This window comes from Plecotus auritus, assembly GCF_963455305.1.
Source record: "Plecotus auritus genome assembly, chromosome: 10".
NCBI classification, from domain to species: Eukaryota; Metazoa; Chordata; class Mammalia; order Chiroptera; family Vespertilionidae; genus Plecotus; species Plecotus auritus.
In genome coordinates this window covers 11,060,442-11,074,658 of record NC_137785.1, presented here as the reverse complement: position 1 = coordinate 11,074,658, position 14,217 = coordinate 11,060,442, and the positions used below count along the sequence as shown (strand labels likewise).

Below are 14,217 nucleotides of genomic sequence, written 5' to 3'. Positions count from 1 at the left end.
CCTGGGCGCATGGCTTTGCTCAAAGCAAAGTGGGGAGGCGACTGAGCCAGGGAGGGGGCAGGACCACAAGGCTTTTTCCGAAAATAATTTAATGCTCCGTTGTCTGGCTGTTGGCGCTGGGAGTGGCTGTCCCGGGCAGGGTTGAAGGGTAGGTGGTCTCCGCCTTTTGAGACCTGCACAGGGGCTGGCAGTCCACGGGGCCCTCGGCCACACGCACGGGCTCCTCGTCCTCCGTGTGCAGGGACTTCTCCGTGTGCAGGGACTTCTCCTGGCTGTTGATCTGGCTGTGCTTTTGGCCGTTGATGGATAGCGCAGCGCGCAGTGCGGACTTGACGGCTGTCTCCATCCAGCCGTGTGGGTAGGCAGTATGCTCCCCAGCGAAGTAGATGCGACCATAGGGGGCCGCCCAGTCTAGTTCCTCCCAGCCGTCCTTGGCATGCCAGAGCGTGGGCGGCTGCACCACGAAGCCGCCCTGGCTGTGTGGGTCCTCTGCCCAGCGCTTGACGACGCCAGTGCCGTCCCAGAGCCGGTACACGATCGGCCCGTGCAGCGCCGCCACGTCATCCAGGGCCAAGTGCAGCGTGTCTTCCGTACTCAGGCCCGCAAACGGGGCCGTGGCATCCCCCCACGTGTACGAGGCCAGCAGAAGCGAGCCCTCACCTGGCGACGGGTAGATTATCACGCGCGACGGGCGGTCGGTGTTGGAGTGGCCGCCCTGGATGTGCTCGTCGTGCCAGAAAGGCCGGCGGAAGCTCAGGTACACCTTGATGGCCGGCTCGTAGTGCAGCTCGCGCAGCGCCTCCTGCCACTTGCGGGGCAGCGGCGGGGAGAACTTTATGCGCTGCAGCGCCGGCCCGGTGGCCGTCAGCAGCACCACGTCAGCGACCATGGTCTTCTGATCCCGAGCCCGGTGCGAGGTCCCTATGTGCACGCGCACCTCGTGCACCTCCTGCGTCACTGCCGCGACCGGCGTGCGCAGCAGGATGGGCACCGACAGCGTGCTCAGCAGGGCGCGGGGCAGCAGGTCCCAGCCGCCCTCGATGCGGCTGTACCTGGGGAGGGAGGGGGGAGGCGGGCAGGAGCATGACCTAGGCTCTCGCCCCGCTCCTTTCCGCTGGCTCCTCTCTGTGCGCTCTCTGGTACCTGTTCTAGATCTCACCTGCCCGGAGCCCTCCCTCTAATCACACTCTATTACTGGCCCATAATTGGCATCTGCTTGTTCCCCGAGAATCCCACCCACTCCCTGAAGTACCCCCCTCCCCCTCCCCCCCCCCACAAGACCGAGGACTGGAAAGCACAGAATTATGCGACTCAAGAACCCCGCCTCTTCTGTCTGGGCCACGCCCTTCCTGGAACCTTTCTTACCCATTTCCTCCAGACCCCACGTGTGGGGGTGAATGTGGCCCCTTCTCCCTAAAAGCTGCACCCTTCTCGCCAGCCCCACTTGCCCAATATTGTGGGCCCCACCACACTGTTGCTCCCCAACTGGCCCGCAGACCCCGCCCCTCACCGCAGACCCCGCCCCTCACCGGAGACGATCGCTGAGGGAATTGTGGGCCCGCAGGGCCTCCAAGAAGCTGCGATCAAAGAAGCGGTCCTTGGACATCACGTCCCCCAGGAGGTTTATGGCGGGCTGGCTCAGGTTCCCCTCGTTGAGGAGGTATTGCTGGGGGACAGGTGCAGGTCAGGGCCCAGGCATTGCACCTGCAGGGTCCCTCCCAGCTCCGCCTCCCCATTCCGTGATGCACAGAGAGCTTAATAGGGTCCCTGGACCTTAGAGATCCGGTCGCCCCTCCTCTTGTGACAGATGAGGAAACGGAAGCCCCTAGAGGGGGCATGTCCAGCCTCATGGCCAGGCAGGGAGGTCGCCAGGGCTGTGTCCCAGGTTCCTGCCCTCTGACTCCAGGGCCAAAGCCCCAGGCGCCCTCCTGGTCCTGGTTTCAGACAGGAACGCGGCCCCGCTCACCAGGAGTGTCAGCCTGTCGAACTTCCTCATGGCCTTTCTGCAGCCCAGCGTCTTGATATCGGTGACTGCCTGCAGGGGAACAAGCAGACGGCATTGCGCTGAGGGGCAGGATGGCGGAGGCTGGGCCTGGCGTCCAAATCTGGGTTCTTTTCCTGCTCCTGCTCATGGCTGGCCTTCACCACGCGTGTCCGCACTGCCAGGCCTTTGCCCATGCTGTCCTCAGCCTTGCCCTCCACTGCTGCTCAGATGTCACCCCTGGGACGTCTTCCCGAGTCCGTATGCCCCTCCTTCCCCGCACACCTGGCACTGACATGCTCGGCCAGGCGGGCGGGCGCTGTTTCGCCTGCCTCCGTCCCAGGCGTGGCGCATGCAGGCAGGGACGGTCTCTCTCAGTGCTGTGGCATTCTGGTGCCCAGTAACTACCTCCTGGTTCACTGTGGGCACAGACGAAAGTAGAATTCCTTCTGCCACTGCTGAGGGGGTTTATCACCAGTCCCTCCCCTGCCCGTAGCCTCCCAGCGCTCCCCAGCACCTGCAGCCACAGGGTCTATCCCCTCAGCCTGGCATCCGAGGCCCCTACCAGCCCCTGGATCGCCATCCCTTAAGAAAGCTCTGGTTCTAAGGACAATATCAAGTGCCCAGACCACCCTCAGCTCTCACACCTCCACACCCCTGTACTGTCCCCCTGGCTAATCCTCCTTCACCGCTCTGCTCCAGTCTCATCTCACTGCCTCCTCTGGTTTCTGCCATCTTCTTTGCTCACCTGGCTTCCCCCTTGTGCCCTTCCTCCCTCATCCCCTCACCATCACCTCGCACTTCTCTAGGCTCGCTGAACTGGGAGGTGCCAACACAGACATGGCCTGAACTCAGCACCCACCCTTGTCTGGAAGGGGAGATGGACAATTAGGAGCTGCCAGAGAAGGGGGAGGCCAGCTCCTCCCTGAGGGCATCAGGGAAGGCTTCCTGGAGGAGGGAACATTGGAGTTGGTTCTTGAGGGATGAGCAGGGTTCCCAGGGGGTGGGAGGGAAGGGGTCTTCCAGGCAGGGCAGGCAGGAGCCAGAGGAGAGGGTGAGGCCCAAGTTGGGGCCAGGGCTACTGTGACTTGGGGAACCCAGGAGTATGAGAGGGTTTAGAGGAAGATATGGGGTTCAGTATCAGGATCCTGGGTGTGGCCAGGGGGAGACAGACATAGATGTGGGTCTCAGGAGATGGGTCTGGAAGACATCTGCCTGCAGATCTAAGTTTAAGCCACAGATGTAGGGAGGCGAGGTTGTCCAGGACAGTGAGTGGGTGGTGGGTGGGGAGGGGATCAGAGAACACAGGGTGATGGAGCTTTGGGGACTGGCAGAGTTTGCAGGGAAACTAAAGATGGGAGAGGCGGCGATGGGAGACCAGAAGGCAAGAGGGGGAGAAGGACAGGCTGGCCAGAGGGACAATGAGGGGGCGTAGGACAACAGCGTGGGGGGCAGGGCTGCGGGACTGGTGGGGGCGCCCACCTTGTTGAGAGCCATCTGGAAGATGTCCTCAGGCGCATGACCCTTCTCCTGGGGGCGCAGGTGGTAGCCCAGTTTCTCCGGCATCTTCTCCACCACGTAGTTCCGCAGCTTCATGTCGCCCACTTGGGTCCACGCGTTCTCGTCGTACTGGATGAATTTGGTCAGGTTGAGCCCCAGGCTCTTGCAGAGCTCATGCAGGATCCTGAGGGAGCAGGCAAGGCTGGGGCGGTCCGACGGGGTGGGGGTGGGGAGGCGGGGTTCCCCTTCCCGTGGGGCTTGAAGAAGGGAAGGGGGTGAGTAGGGCAGCTGGGGACGGGGTTTGGGGATGGGCATGAGGCTGGAGTGGGGCTCGATTTGGGGGCAGCTGGGGGCAGGAATGAAATGGGAACAGGTCGGAAGGCTGAGGGCAGTCCGGTTGTAGGACAGGGTCTGGAGTGGGAGTTGGCTTTCACTGGGGTTGGATGAAGGCTCGGGATGGGGAAGGGACCCGGGTCAGGGGAGGTAGAGCTGGGGGTCCAGAGGCACTGGGCGGGGCTAGCTAGGGATCCAGGTGGACTTGGTGGCTCGAGCACTTGCAGAGGGCACAGTGGGGGGGCTGGGATTAGGAAGAGAACGGACCTGGAGGCTGGGCCCAGAGCAGGGCCTGCCTAGAGCCCGGTCAGGCCTCACCTGTGTGACATGGGTATGCGCATGGCTCCCAGCTCCCCAATCCAGCCCGTTTTCTCATCCCGGTAGGTGAGGATGCGGCCCCCGATCCTGTTGGCTGCCTCCAGGATGGTGACCTGAAGAATGGGGACATGGAACAGAGCCCTTCAGCTCCTCCCACTGACACCATTCCCCCGCCCCCCTGCCAGACCCCCACTTCCCACCCCCACAGCTGTGCAGACCTAGACCCCATGGGGAACTAGGGGAGGTGGAGGGCTGCTGGGAGAACAGCATGCCACAGGAGCATGTACAACATGAGTTTCCAGACTGCAGCAGGAAGGCTGCGGGTCAGGTTAGAGAGGGACTTCCCGCTCAGGGAGAGGGAAACTTCTCATATGCTCAGAAGCCCCTGCCCTGGTCCAATTCTCATTCTTGGATTTCAGCGAGAGGGACGGTGGTTAGACCTCAGGGGGGACTTCCCCTTGGGCGGAGTGTCCATCTGCACCAACACAAATTCCCCCAGAAGTGTGGAGGGTCCCAGATTTCCCTCTGGTATGAGAGTGGGGCCGGGGTCGAAGGCCCCCCAGTGCAGCACACGCTCCCTCTGGGTAGACCCCGGAAAGCATAGCTCCCTCTCCCCGCCTCCCACCCTCCCCACCCCCACCCCCCTCAGGGATGTGGCCAGGCTCCTCCTGCTGCAGCAGCAAAGACTCAAAGTAGACTGCAAGCAGCACGTCTCACCTTGTGGCCGGCATCGCTGAGCACCTTGGCGGCCATCAGCCCGGCCACACCGGCACCGACCACGATCACCCTCTGGGGCTTCAAGGTCCGATTGAGGCCCAAGGTCACCACCTTGAGCAGCTGCTCATAGTCAGGGTCGTGCATGCACACCTCGAAGGGGTCCTGGCTGCGGACGTTCTTCCATTCGACGGAGGCCACCAGGCCGAGGAGGATGGGGACGAGGGCGAGGAGGCGCCAGGCTGAGGAGAGGACAGGCCATGGGTGTCGGGGGGAGAAGAGCAGGCTCTGCCCCCACCCGCAGGGCCCCCCGTAGCTTACTTACCCAACGAGGCCATGACTCACACGGGGAGGTGTGTCTGGGTTGGAGGGGAAGCAAGGGCCACTGTGAGGGGGGCCGGGTCCCACCCCGCGGGACTCCCTGTGGGGCTGCCCAGCTCCCGCCTCAGCCCTCTCCCTACGGCCACCTCTCTCTCGGGACACGTGTCGCCTGACCCTGGTCCCCAAGCCTCCTGTTCTGTGCTCGCCTGTCTGCCCTCCTCTCCCCTTCCCTGCACCCCTCTCCCCACCTCTGCCTCTATTCCCTCTTTTCCTCACCCTCCCTGCCCTCGGTTTCTCCTCGCCCCTGTCTCTGTCTGTGGGCCTGCCTCTCCCAGCCTCCTCTGTACCTGAGCTGCCTGAGGATGGAGCGCGGGCAGCCCTGCCTCTCCTCTGTCTGCCTCCTCGCCTCCTTGGTCCTTAAATCAGTCAAGCCCCGCCCTCCCCTCCCTTTGGGAAATGAAACTGCTTTCCTGGGTCCCAGGGTCAGGTGCTCGGAGCCTAGTTGAGACTGGAGAGGGTGGCTGGTGGGGCAGAGGGTTCGGGAGGAAGCAAATCAATCTAACTTCTTCCTCTTGCCCCAAATAGTCTGGGGCGGTTGGAGGGGCCGGAAATCAATGCTAAATTAACCATGTTAAGGGCCTGTCCTGGGCCCTGGTGGCAGGTCCTGTGTCTGCCTCCTGTGCTCTCTCCCCGTCCTGTCCTGGAAGCTGGGACAGGGGAGGGGGCCTCTGGCCTGGGGCTGTACGCTCCCTGGGAGGGCCTGTGTCAGCTGTTGCTGTGCCCTGAAGGGCTCTTCCGGGCTCCGCTCCCCTCCTGCAGGGCCGCTCTGAGCCATGACAGGGCCCTCAGTGGGACTCACGGGCAGCGGCACAGTGGTCAGAGGCAGGGCCGTGGGCCAGCCCGCCTAAGTCCTGGCCCGCGTTCAGTCTTCAGTGGCCAAATGGGAGGGCGAGGACTAGGTAGTGAAGCCGGCCAGGCCCATGACCAGCACTGGGACCTGTGCCTCAGGAAATGCCAGCTGCTACCACGGTGGGGGTGTGGAAGGGACCGGAGCGCCCCTCGCCCCGGCCTTGCCATCCCTGCATGGAGAACACTGTGGGGCTCAGCTCGGGGTCCGGGCACCTTGGAAACAGCCCCGGAGTCCCTGCCTCTGCCTTTGGGGCCCTTTTCTCTCGAGGCGGCACTGAGACCAAGAGGACCTGGCTGTAAGGAATCCCCACACGGACCCTGGCCAGGGTGGCTGGTTGGCTGGGCGTCATCCCGTGCACCAAAAGGTTGCCGGTTCAATTCCCAGTCAGGGCAGGGGCTGGGGTCGCAGGCTCCATCCCTGGTTGGGTGTGTACAGGAGGCAACTGATGAATGATTCTCTCACATTGATGTTTCTCTCTCCCTGCCTCTCCCTTCCTCTCTCGCCCAAATCAATGAAAACATTAAAAAAAAAAAAAGGGGGGGGGGCCCTGACCGGTTTGGCTCAGTGGATAGAGCATCGGCCTGTGGACTGAAGGGTCCCAGGTTCGATTCCGGTCAAGGACATGTACCTTGGTTGCGGGCACATCCCCAGCAGGGAGTGTGCAGGAGGCAGCTGATCGATGTTTCTAGTTCTCTCTCCCTTCCTCTCTGTAAAAAATCAATAAAATATATTAAAAAAAAAAAAAAAGGGAGTCCCACCCGGGCAGCAGTGGTGCCGTGGCTGTAGAGGGCTTTGTCAGGGGAAACGTGGCGGGTCCCCTGCAGGGAGCGGGGGTGGAGAGGCAGTTTGGGGGATTTTTCTTGGGGCGGGAGGGCGGGGAGGAAAGGCAGAGGGCCGCAGATCCTCAGCAGCAACAGGACTGGAAAGTCCGAGCAGTAAATCAAAGAGGGATGTGGTTTGATGGAGGGTAGGGGTGGAGGGGTGCATACGAGTGAGTCAGAGAACATATGATGCAGGGGTGGGGGGCGGGGAGGCAGTGGCCAAGAAGGAAACAAAATCAGTGAGCAGACAGAGCTCGGAGCCCGACCACGGGAGAGCAAAGGGCCCGGGTCAGTCAACAGCAGCGAGAGGGACTGTCCCAGTGACCCCCGCTCAGAGGTGCCCTCAGCTCTGCCTTCACCAGGACCTCACAAGGCTGCACCGGACAGAGAGGAACTGAGGCTCAGGGTGGCGAGGGGGCGCTCAGTGGCCTGGAGGATGCGGGTGCCGCTGGTTAGACCTCACGGCAGTGACAGTGAGCAGAGATGCTCCTCTAGCCCCCGACACCCGAGAGGGAGCGGAACCCGGCCCCGGGAGGGGAAGGCGGGGGTCCCGGGTCCCCCAGTGGGAATGGGCAGGTGCCCCCTGCCCAGGGGTCCCGGTGCTCTGCGGCCTCATGACCAAGTCCCACACGGAGGAAATAAGGACAGGAACGGGGTGGAGGCTGAGCCCAGGGCTCCCAGGGCCTGTCCGAGTGAGGAGCGGCTGGGGGCCCTGCTGGGGCCCTGAGTTGATGCCCTGGTCTGCCCCCTACAGAACTGCTTTTCCAAGTCCCTCTGGCTCTGGGCACACCCCAACTCGCCTCCTGGACTCTAGGAAGAGGAGTGGCGTGAGGCCTCCCCCAAGACACCCATTCAAGGAGTCAGAGGGAGCGGGAGGGAGGCCGGCAGGACGCAGGAGGCGCTGGAATCGGGAGCCAGCCTCGAACTGGAGAAGGGCTCTCGCCAGGGCGGGGCCTGGCCAGGCTCCTGCTCCCGATAAAATGACTATGGGGTCCTTCAGTCCCATGTGCCAAACACTTCAAATCTTCTTTTAAATCCTCACCCAAGGACACGTTCATTGATTTTTAGAGAGAGGGGAAAGGGGGGGGAGAGGGAGAGAGAGAGAGAACATCGATGTGAAGATTGATTGGTTGCCTCCCGAATTCGATCCGACCAGGGATCAAACCCTCAAACTAGGCATGTGCCCCGCCCAGGAACTGGACCTGAGGTCTTTCGTGTGCGGGGCGATGCTCAACCAGCTGAGCCACCAGCCAGGTCCAGGGACAACGTGACAGTGTACAACACTGAGGCCGGGAAGTCAGCCCTGAGGAGGGGCCGAGTCTGTGCTTGACCCCAGCAGCCTGGCTCCCGGACGAGGGAGGGGCCAGGCAGGGCCTCTCCTCCCCAGCACTGCTGCCCCCTGGGCCATCTTTGTGGGGGTCGCCCGTGCACTGTGGAGTGTTGAGCAGCGTCGCTGGCCTCTACCTACTAGATGCCAGTAACCAGACTTCAGAGCCACTGCTGATCATACTGAGGCAGGTACTAGGTCTAAAGTTAGGGGATGGAATGAGGTGGAGCAGGTTAGATGAAAGATCTGGACTAGGTTAGGTTTCCTAAGCTTGTGGGTGGGAGCTACAGACACACTGTGAGAATCAGGGGTGTGGCCACTGGGGGGGAAAGGCCTGGGCTTCCCCCCAAATCGAGTATGTCTGCTTCGTTAATTTTGGCATAGTCTGGTTTTATGATGGAGTTTCCAGACAATAATGTCAATCTTTCCAGACAAAAACGGTCTTCGGGAGAAAGCCCTGCTGTGTCTGGTTTGCTTCTAGAACCACAAGGATGATTGTAATGGGGTTCAGGTTCAGTGTGAAGCAGCCAGCGACCTCCGTGGGGGCCTCTGTGGCCCGTAGGGCAGCGAATGGCGATGGCAGCCACACAGTCAGGGGAGGGAGTGTGTGCTTTTCTCTGAGTTGGCCCAAAGACCCTGAGTGGGGGGTATTAAAGCTTTCACCGAGCCTCAGAGAGGGGTGGAGCCTGCCCGGGGGATGCCCAGGGCCCCCGGCAGAAGTCCAGACATGGACAGGGGAGGGGGGCAGAGGGCAGAGGGCAGAGGGCAGACTTACTAATGCCCTGATCTTGCCTGGCCCCTGGGCAGGGGCATCCTTCTCACAGAGCCCTCCTGCCCCGCCTCCCGGTTTCCAACCCCACCAAGCGGTGGGGGCGGGGCACTCACTGCAAGGCTGGCTCTCAGGGGCTCTCTCGGCGCCCATGGCCTTCCGGTTAGCCCGGGACAGAAGTCATCGTCAGGGCGAAGAGTGCTGGCTTTGTCCTGATCCTCTTGTTAGACCAGCGGTACCAGAGTCCTGGGGTGCAGAGCGGTTGGGAGATTGTGGAGGGCGGGCCCTCCCCTCCCTTCTCAAACGCTTATCATGGAAAATTTCAAGTATATATAAGCACAGAGACCAGGATGATGAACCAGGGCATTCATCGCCTCATTGCCCATCTAGTTTCATTTCCAGTTTCTCCCTCCCCCATTGAATTATTTTAAAGCAAATCCTTGAAGTATGATTATTTTGTAATTAAATACTTCAGGATATTTCCACAAAATAGGGGTTGGCAAACTTTTTCTGTAAATATTTCAGGTCGTTTGGGCCACAGTCTCTGTTTCACCTACTCAACTCTGCCTTCCAAGTAGTCACAACATATAAATGAGTGGGTGTGACTGTGTTCCAATAAAACTTTACTTATAAAAAAACAGTAAGTGGGGCCTTTGTTTGCCAACCTCTGTTCTAGAAGAACTTACTTTAAATATATATATATATATATATATATATATATATATGTATATATATATATATATATATATATATGTATATATATATATATATATATATATATATATATATATTGATTTCAGAGAGGAAGGGTGAGGGAAAGAGAGAGAGAAACATCAATGATGAGAGAGAATCATTGATTGGCTGCCTCCTGCACGCCCCCTTCTGGGGATAGAGCCCACAACCTGGGCATGTGCCCTTGACCAGAATAGAAGACGGGACCCTTCAGTCCGCAGGCTATCCATTGAGCCAAACCACGTTTTTAAAAATAAAACTACAATACCATTAACACATTTACAATGGAATTAAATCAATGTCCACATTTCCCTGAATGTCTCAAAAATTTTAACAATTGGTTTGTTTGAATCAAGATCTAAGTAAGAGCTCACATTGCATTTGAGTGAATTGCCACTGTCAGTAAGGGTCACTTTCACGCAGTGGATTTGGGGTCCGTGTCCTTAGGACCAGGGGTCTGATGTGACCCACAGGGCCACGCTGGACCCGAGTCCCCGGAGCAGCACGCCAGGTCTGGTTTCTGCCTTGGGGAAGCCTTTGGAGCTCAGGGGTGAACCAAGATGGTGTCTGGAGGCAAGGTGTGGGGTGCCCGGGCGAGTCCCTGTTTGATCACTGCCAACGGGGTGAGAGCTGTGGGACAGGCACGGGGGCAGCTTGGGACAGTTCTGCCTGGCTTCTGAGGATGAGGGATTCTGTTCCTGGGAAGTCCTCAGCTGCTGCCCTGAGTCTGAGGGCAGACTCCTAAAGCTCCTAGACAATTTCAAGGGAGCAGTGGTGTGCTGGGGCTGGCGCGTACCAGTTCATGGAGTCTACTGGTTAATCCTCAGGATCGTTTTTTTGGTTTTGACTTGCAAGCCATTATTAAAAAGCTAGAAGCCCGGTGCATGAAATTTGTGCATGGGGGGGGGGGTCCCTCAGCCCAGCCTGCACCCTCTCTAATCCTTGGGGGATGTCTGACTGCCAGTTTAGGCCCCATCCCTCACTAACCCCCCTGCCGGCCTGGTCGGGCCTAAACCGGCAGTCGGATATCCCTCTAACAATCCTGGACCACTGGCTCCTAAATCACTCACCTGCCTGCCTGCCTGGTCGCCCCTAACTGCCCCCCTGCCCCCACCGCCAGCCTGATCATCCCTCACTGCCTCTGCGTGCTGGCCTGATCGTCCCTAACTGCCCCCTGCAGCCATCCAGGTCACCCCGAACTGCCCCTTCCCTGCCGGCCTGATCACTCCTAACTGCCCTCCCTCCCCCCACCAGCCTGGTCACCTCTTACTGCTCCCCCTGCCGGCATGGTTGCTCCCAAATGTCCGCTCTCGCCGGCCTAGTCGCCCCTCACTGCCCCCCTGCCAGTCTGGTCACCCCCAACTGCACCCCCCCCGCCAGTCTGGCCACCCCTAACTGCCCCTCCCTGCCGGCCTGGTTGCCCCCAACTACCCCCCCCTGCTGGCCTGGTCGCCCCCAAATGCCCCCCCCTGCCCACCGGCCTGGTCGCCCCACACAGCCTGCTTGTTCAGTCGTTTGGTCGTACCACACTAACCCCCCTGCCGGCCTGGTCGTCCCACGCAGCCTGCTTGTTCAGTCGATTGGTCATCCCTCACTAACCCTCCTGCCAGCCTGGTCGTAGGCAGCCATCTTGTGAGGGTTAATTTGCATATTACCTCTTTATTATATAGGATTATAAATATTTACAATTAATTTTGTTAAAAACTAAGAGGATACATGCCTGGCCAGGGTGGTTCAGTGGTTGGGCATTGACTTATGAACCAGGAGGTCATGGCTCAATTCCTGGTCAGGGCACATGTCCAGGTTGTGGGCTCAGTTCCCAGTGTGGGACATGCAGTAGGCAATTGGCCAATGATTCTCATCACTGATGTTTCTCTCTCTCTCTCTCCCTCCCTCTTCCTTCCTCTCTGAAATCAATACAAATATAAATTAAAGAAAAAAGAGGGTACTCAAAACTCATTCCTTCCTAATTGTTTGCTTACATTTTACAAGCATATGCTCTGGAGGTGAATTAACTGCATCTGGACAGTGTGCATCAACTTTCCAAGTTCGTGTCGGGTGACTTCATGTGGGAACTGGTATATGCTCACCGGCAGGGCTTCCCCCAGCCTGGAGAGATGCGTTAAACACTGACCAGCACAACATTGCTTTGGAATCCCGTTTCCGCCTCCCCTCTGTAAATCTCTTTCAAACATCTGACCCTCTCCATGCCCATATGCTGTGCCCGACGAGCCTCATCCCGGGAAGGGGCAGGGCCATTGTGGGAGGCAGTGGTTGGAGGTGAAAAGAAAGCCGTAACCACAAATCCAGTCGCCACTCTATCCCTATTGAGAGGAAAGGCGTGCAGCTTACTGAATTTGCCTTGACTTAATGAAGAGGAGCGCAGGTAGAGGCCATTTGTCTGGACTGGCGAGGGTACACTCCGTTTTCTTCCTGGAAGGGAAAGTGCAGTTACAATGGAGCCGTCACCCGCAGGGTGGCACCCAGTCGCCGCTGACCCTGCTGCACCCTGGGGGGCCATTCCCCCAGGGTGCCAGGGCACTGTGACCTTTCCTCCCGCCTGGCCACTGTCCGATTTATTATAACTGCTTGTGTTCTTCAAACTGGGGTGTCCAAGATCGCCCTGGAGTGTGGGAAGAAAAAGGGAACTTGTTTTTATTTTAAAAAATGCAACGATTGCCCTAGCTGGTTTGGCTCAGTGGATAGAGCGTTGGCCTATGGAATGAAGGGTCCTGGGTTCAATTCTGGTCAAGGGCACATGCCTGGGTTATGGGCTTGGTCTCCAGCGGGGGCATGCAGAAGGCAGCCGATCAATGATTCTCTGTCATCATTGATGTTTCTATCTCTCGCTCCCTCTCTGCAATCAATAAAAATATATTTTAAAGTAATGAAATAAATAAAAAAATAAAACTGTTGCCCTAGCTGGTTTGGCTCAGTGGACAGAGCGTCAGCCTGCAGACCAGAGTCCCAGGTTTGATTCTGGTCAAGGGCACATACTTTGGTTGCAGAGTCCTTCCTGGCTCTGTCCCTGGTCAGGGCTCATGTAGGAGACAACCAATCAATGTGTCTCTCTCACAATGATGTTTCTGTCTTTCTCTCTTCCACTCTCTGTAAAAAAAAAAAAAAAAAAATTCAATGGAAAAATATCTTCGAACTAGAGGCCCGGTGCATGAAAATTCATGCACTGGACGGGGGGTCCCTCAGCCCGGCCTGCCCCCTTTCACAGTCCAGGAGCCCTCAGGGGCGGGAGGCGACCCGGCGATCAGGGGAAGGCAATACCCCTATCACACCTCTGCTGCTGCCACTGCCGGCAGTGCAAGCCTCGGCCGGCCCTGGTTACCTGAGCCTCAGGTGGCCCTGGGCGGCTGGGCAGCCGCCATCTGAGGCTTGCCTGCGCCTTGGGCCGGCCCTGGGTGGCTGGAGGGCTGAGGGGACTGGGTGCCGCCATCTTTGAGGGAGTGACAGTCAATTAGCATACTCCCTCTTTATTAGATAGGATGAGGATTAACAAAAAACAAAAACTAAAAAATACAACTATAAGCAAGCAGTTAAGCTTTGCTGATGTTTAATATATGAAATAACTAGTGGCCCGGTGCACGAAATTTGTGCACATTAAAAGGGGATTAATTAGAGGAAATAATTTAATATTGCTATTTGTCCTTTCTCTATAATAGAAGTGTCAGAGATGAAAGAAAATTAGTAGAATGTATATGAAAACCTTCCTCCTATCAGAGTCTGGGGCACACCATGGGACCCAGAGTCAAGTCCCTGCCCAACCCACATGCACCTCAAAATTGTGTGAGACCCAGACCCAGCTGCCTCCCCCACACATTGGGCTAGATCCAGACCTGGCCAGTTCCACCCTTGTGAAGCCCCACCGGGCAGGGGACGTAGCCTCAGATCCCTTGGTCCGGCGCCGGGACCGGGGCCGTGGCCTGAGGTCCCCCAGCCCAGACAGGGGCAGAGGTGTGCCTTGAGGTTCCCCGTCAAGCCCCGCCAGGTGGGGGACACAGCCTGAGATCCCCTGTCAAGCCCCGATGGGTGGGGGGCATGGCCTGAGATCCCCCGTCAAGCCCCGCCAGGCAGGGGGGTGCAGCCTCAGGTCCCCTGGCCCAGCACCGGGAGGGGGGGCATAGCCTCAGGTCCCCCGTCAAGCCCCGCTGGGGGGGGCGTGGCCTGAGTTCCCCCGACCCAGCACTGAGGGTGCACCTTGAGGTCTCCTGTCAAGCCCCGCCAGGCAGGGGGTTGCAGCCTCAGGTCCCCTGGCCCAGTGCTGGGGCGGGGAGTGCAGCCTGAGGCCCCCTCGCCTGATGCTAGGGTGGGGGGCGTGGCCTGAAGTCCCCTGTCAAGTCCCACCTGGTGGGGGGCAAAGCCTGAGGTCCCCCAGCCTGGTGCCAAGGCGGGAGGCACTGCCTGAGGTCCCCTGTCAAGCCCCACCCGGGTGGGGGAGGGTGTAGCCTCAGGTCCCTGCTAATTGCTCATTAAGGCTCC

General features: G+C 59.0%; 1 protein-coding gene across 2 annotated transcripts in view; it reads right to left on the bottom strand.

Annotated features, from left to right (window-relative positions):
* Window positions 1–77: 77 nt before the first annotated feature.
* Window positions 78–14,217, bottom strand: part of IL4I1 (interleukin 4 induced 1) — a 35,550-nt gene continuing 21,410 nt past the window's right edge. Inside the window, exons 2-9 of one of the 2 annotated variants that reach the window (XM_080643529.1) lie at window positions 12,079–12,159; window positions 9,111–9,240; window positions 4,850–5,088; window positions 4,133–4,245; window positions 3,464–3,665; window positions 1,967–2,035; window positions 1,530–1,666; window positions 78–1,052 (exon numbers count right to left, since the gene is read on the bottom strand). In XM_080643529.1, coding sequence (XP_080499655.1) covers window positions 89–1,052; window positions 1,530–1,666; window positions 1,967–2,035; window positions 3,464–3,665; window positions 4,133–4,245; window positions 4,850–5,088; window positions 9,111–9,147 — 1,761 coding nt within the window. In that variant the 5' untranslated portion in view covers window positions 9,148–9,240; window positions 12,079–12,159 and the 3' untranslated portion in view covers window positions 78–88. Of the gene's footprint in view, window positions 1,053–1,529; window positions 1,667–1,966; window positions 2,036–3,463; window positions 3,666–4,132; window positions 4,246–4,849; window positions 5,089–5,171; window positions 5,206–5,514; window positions 5,560–9,110; window positions 9,241–12,078; window positions 12,160–14,217 lie in introns of those variants that run through there. The other variant, XM_080643530.1, reaches the window with a different exon arrangement.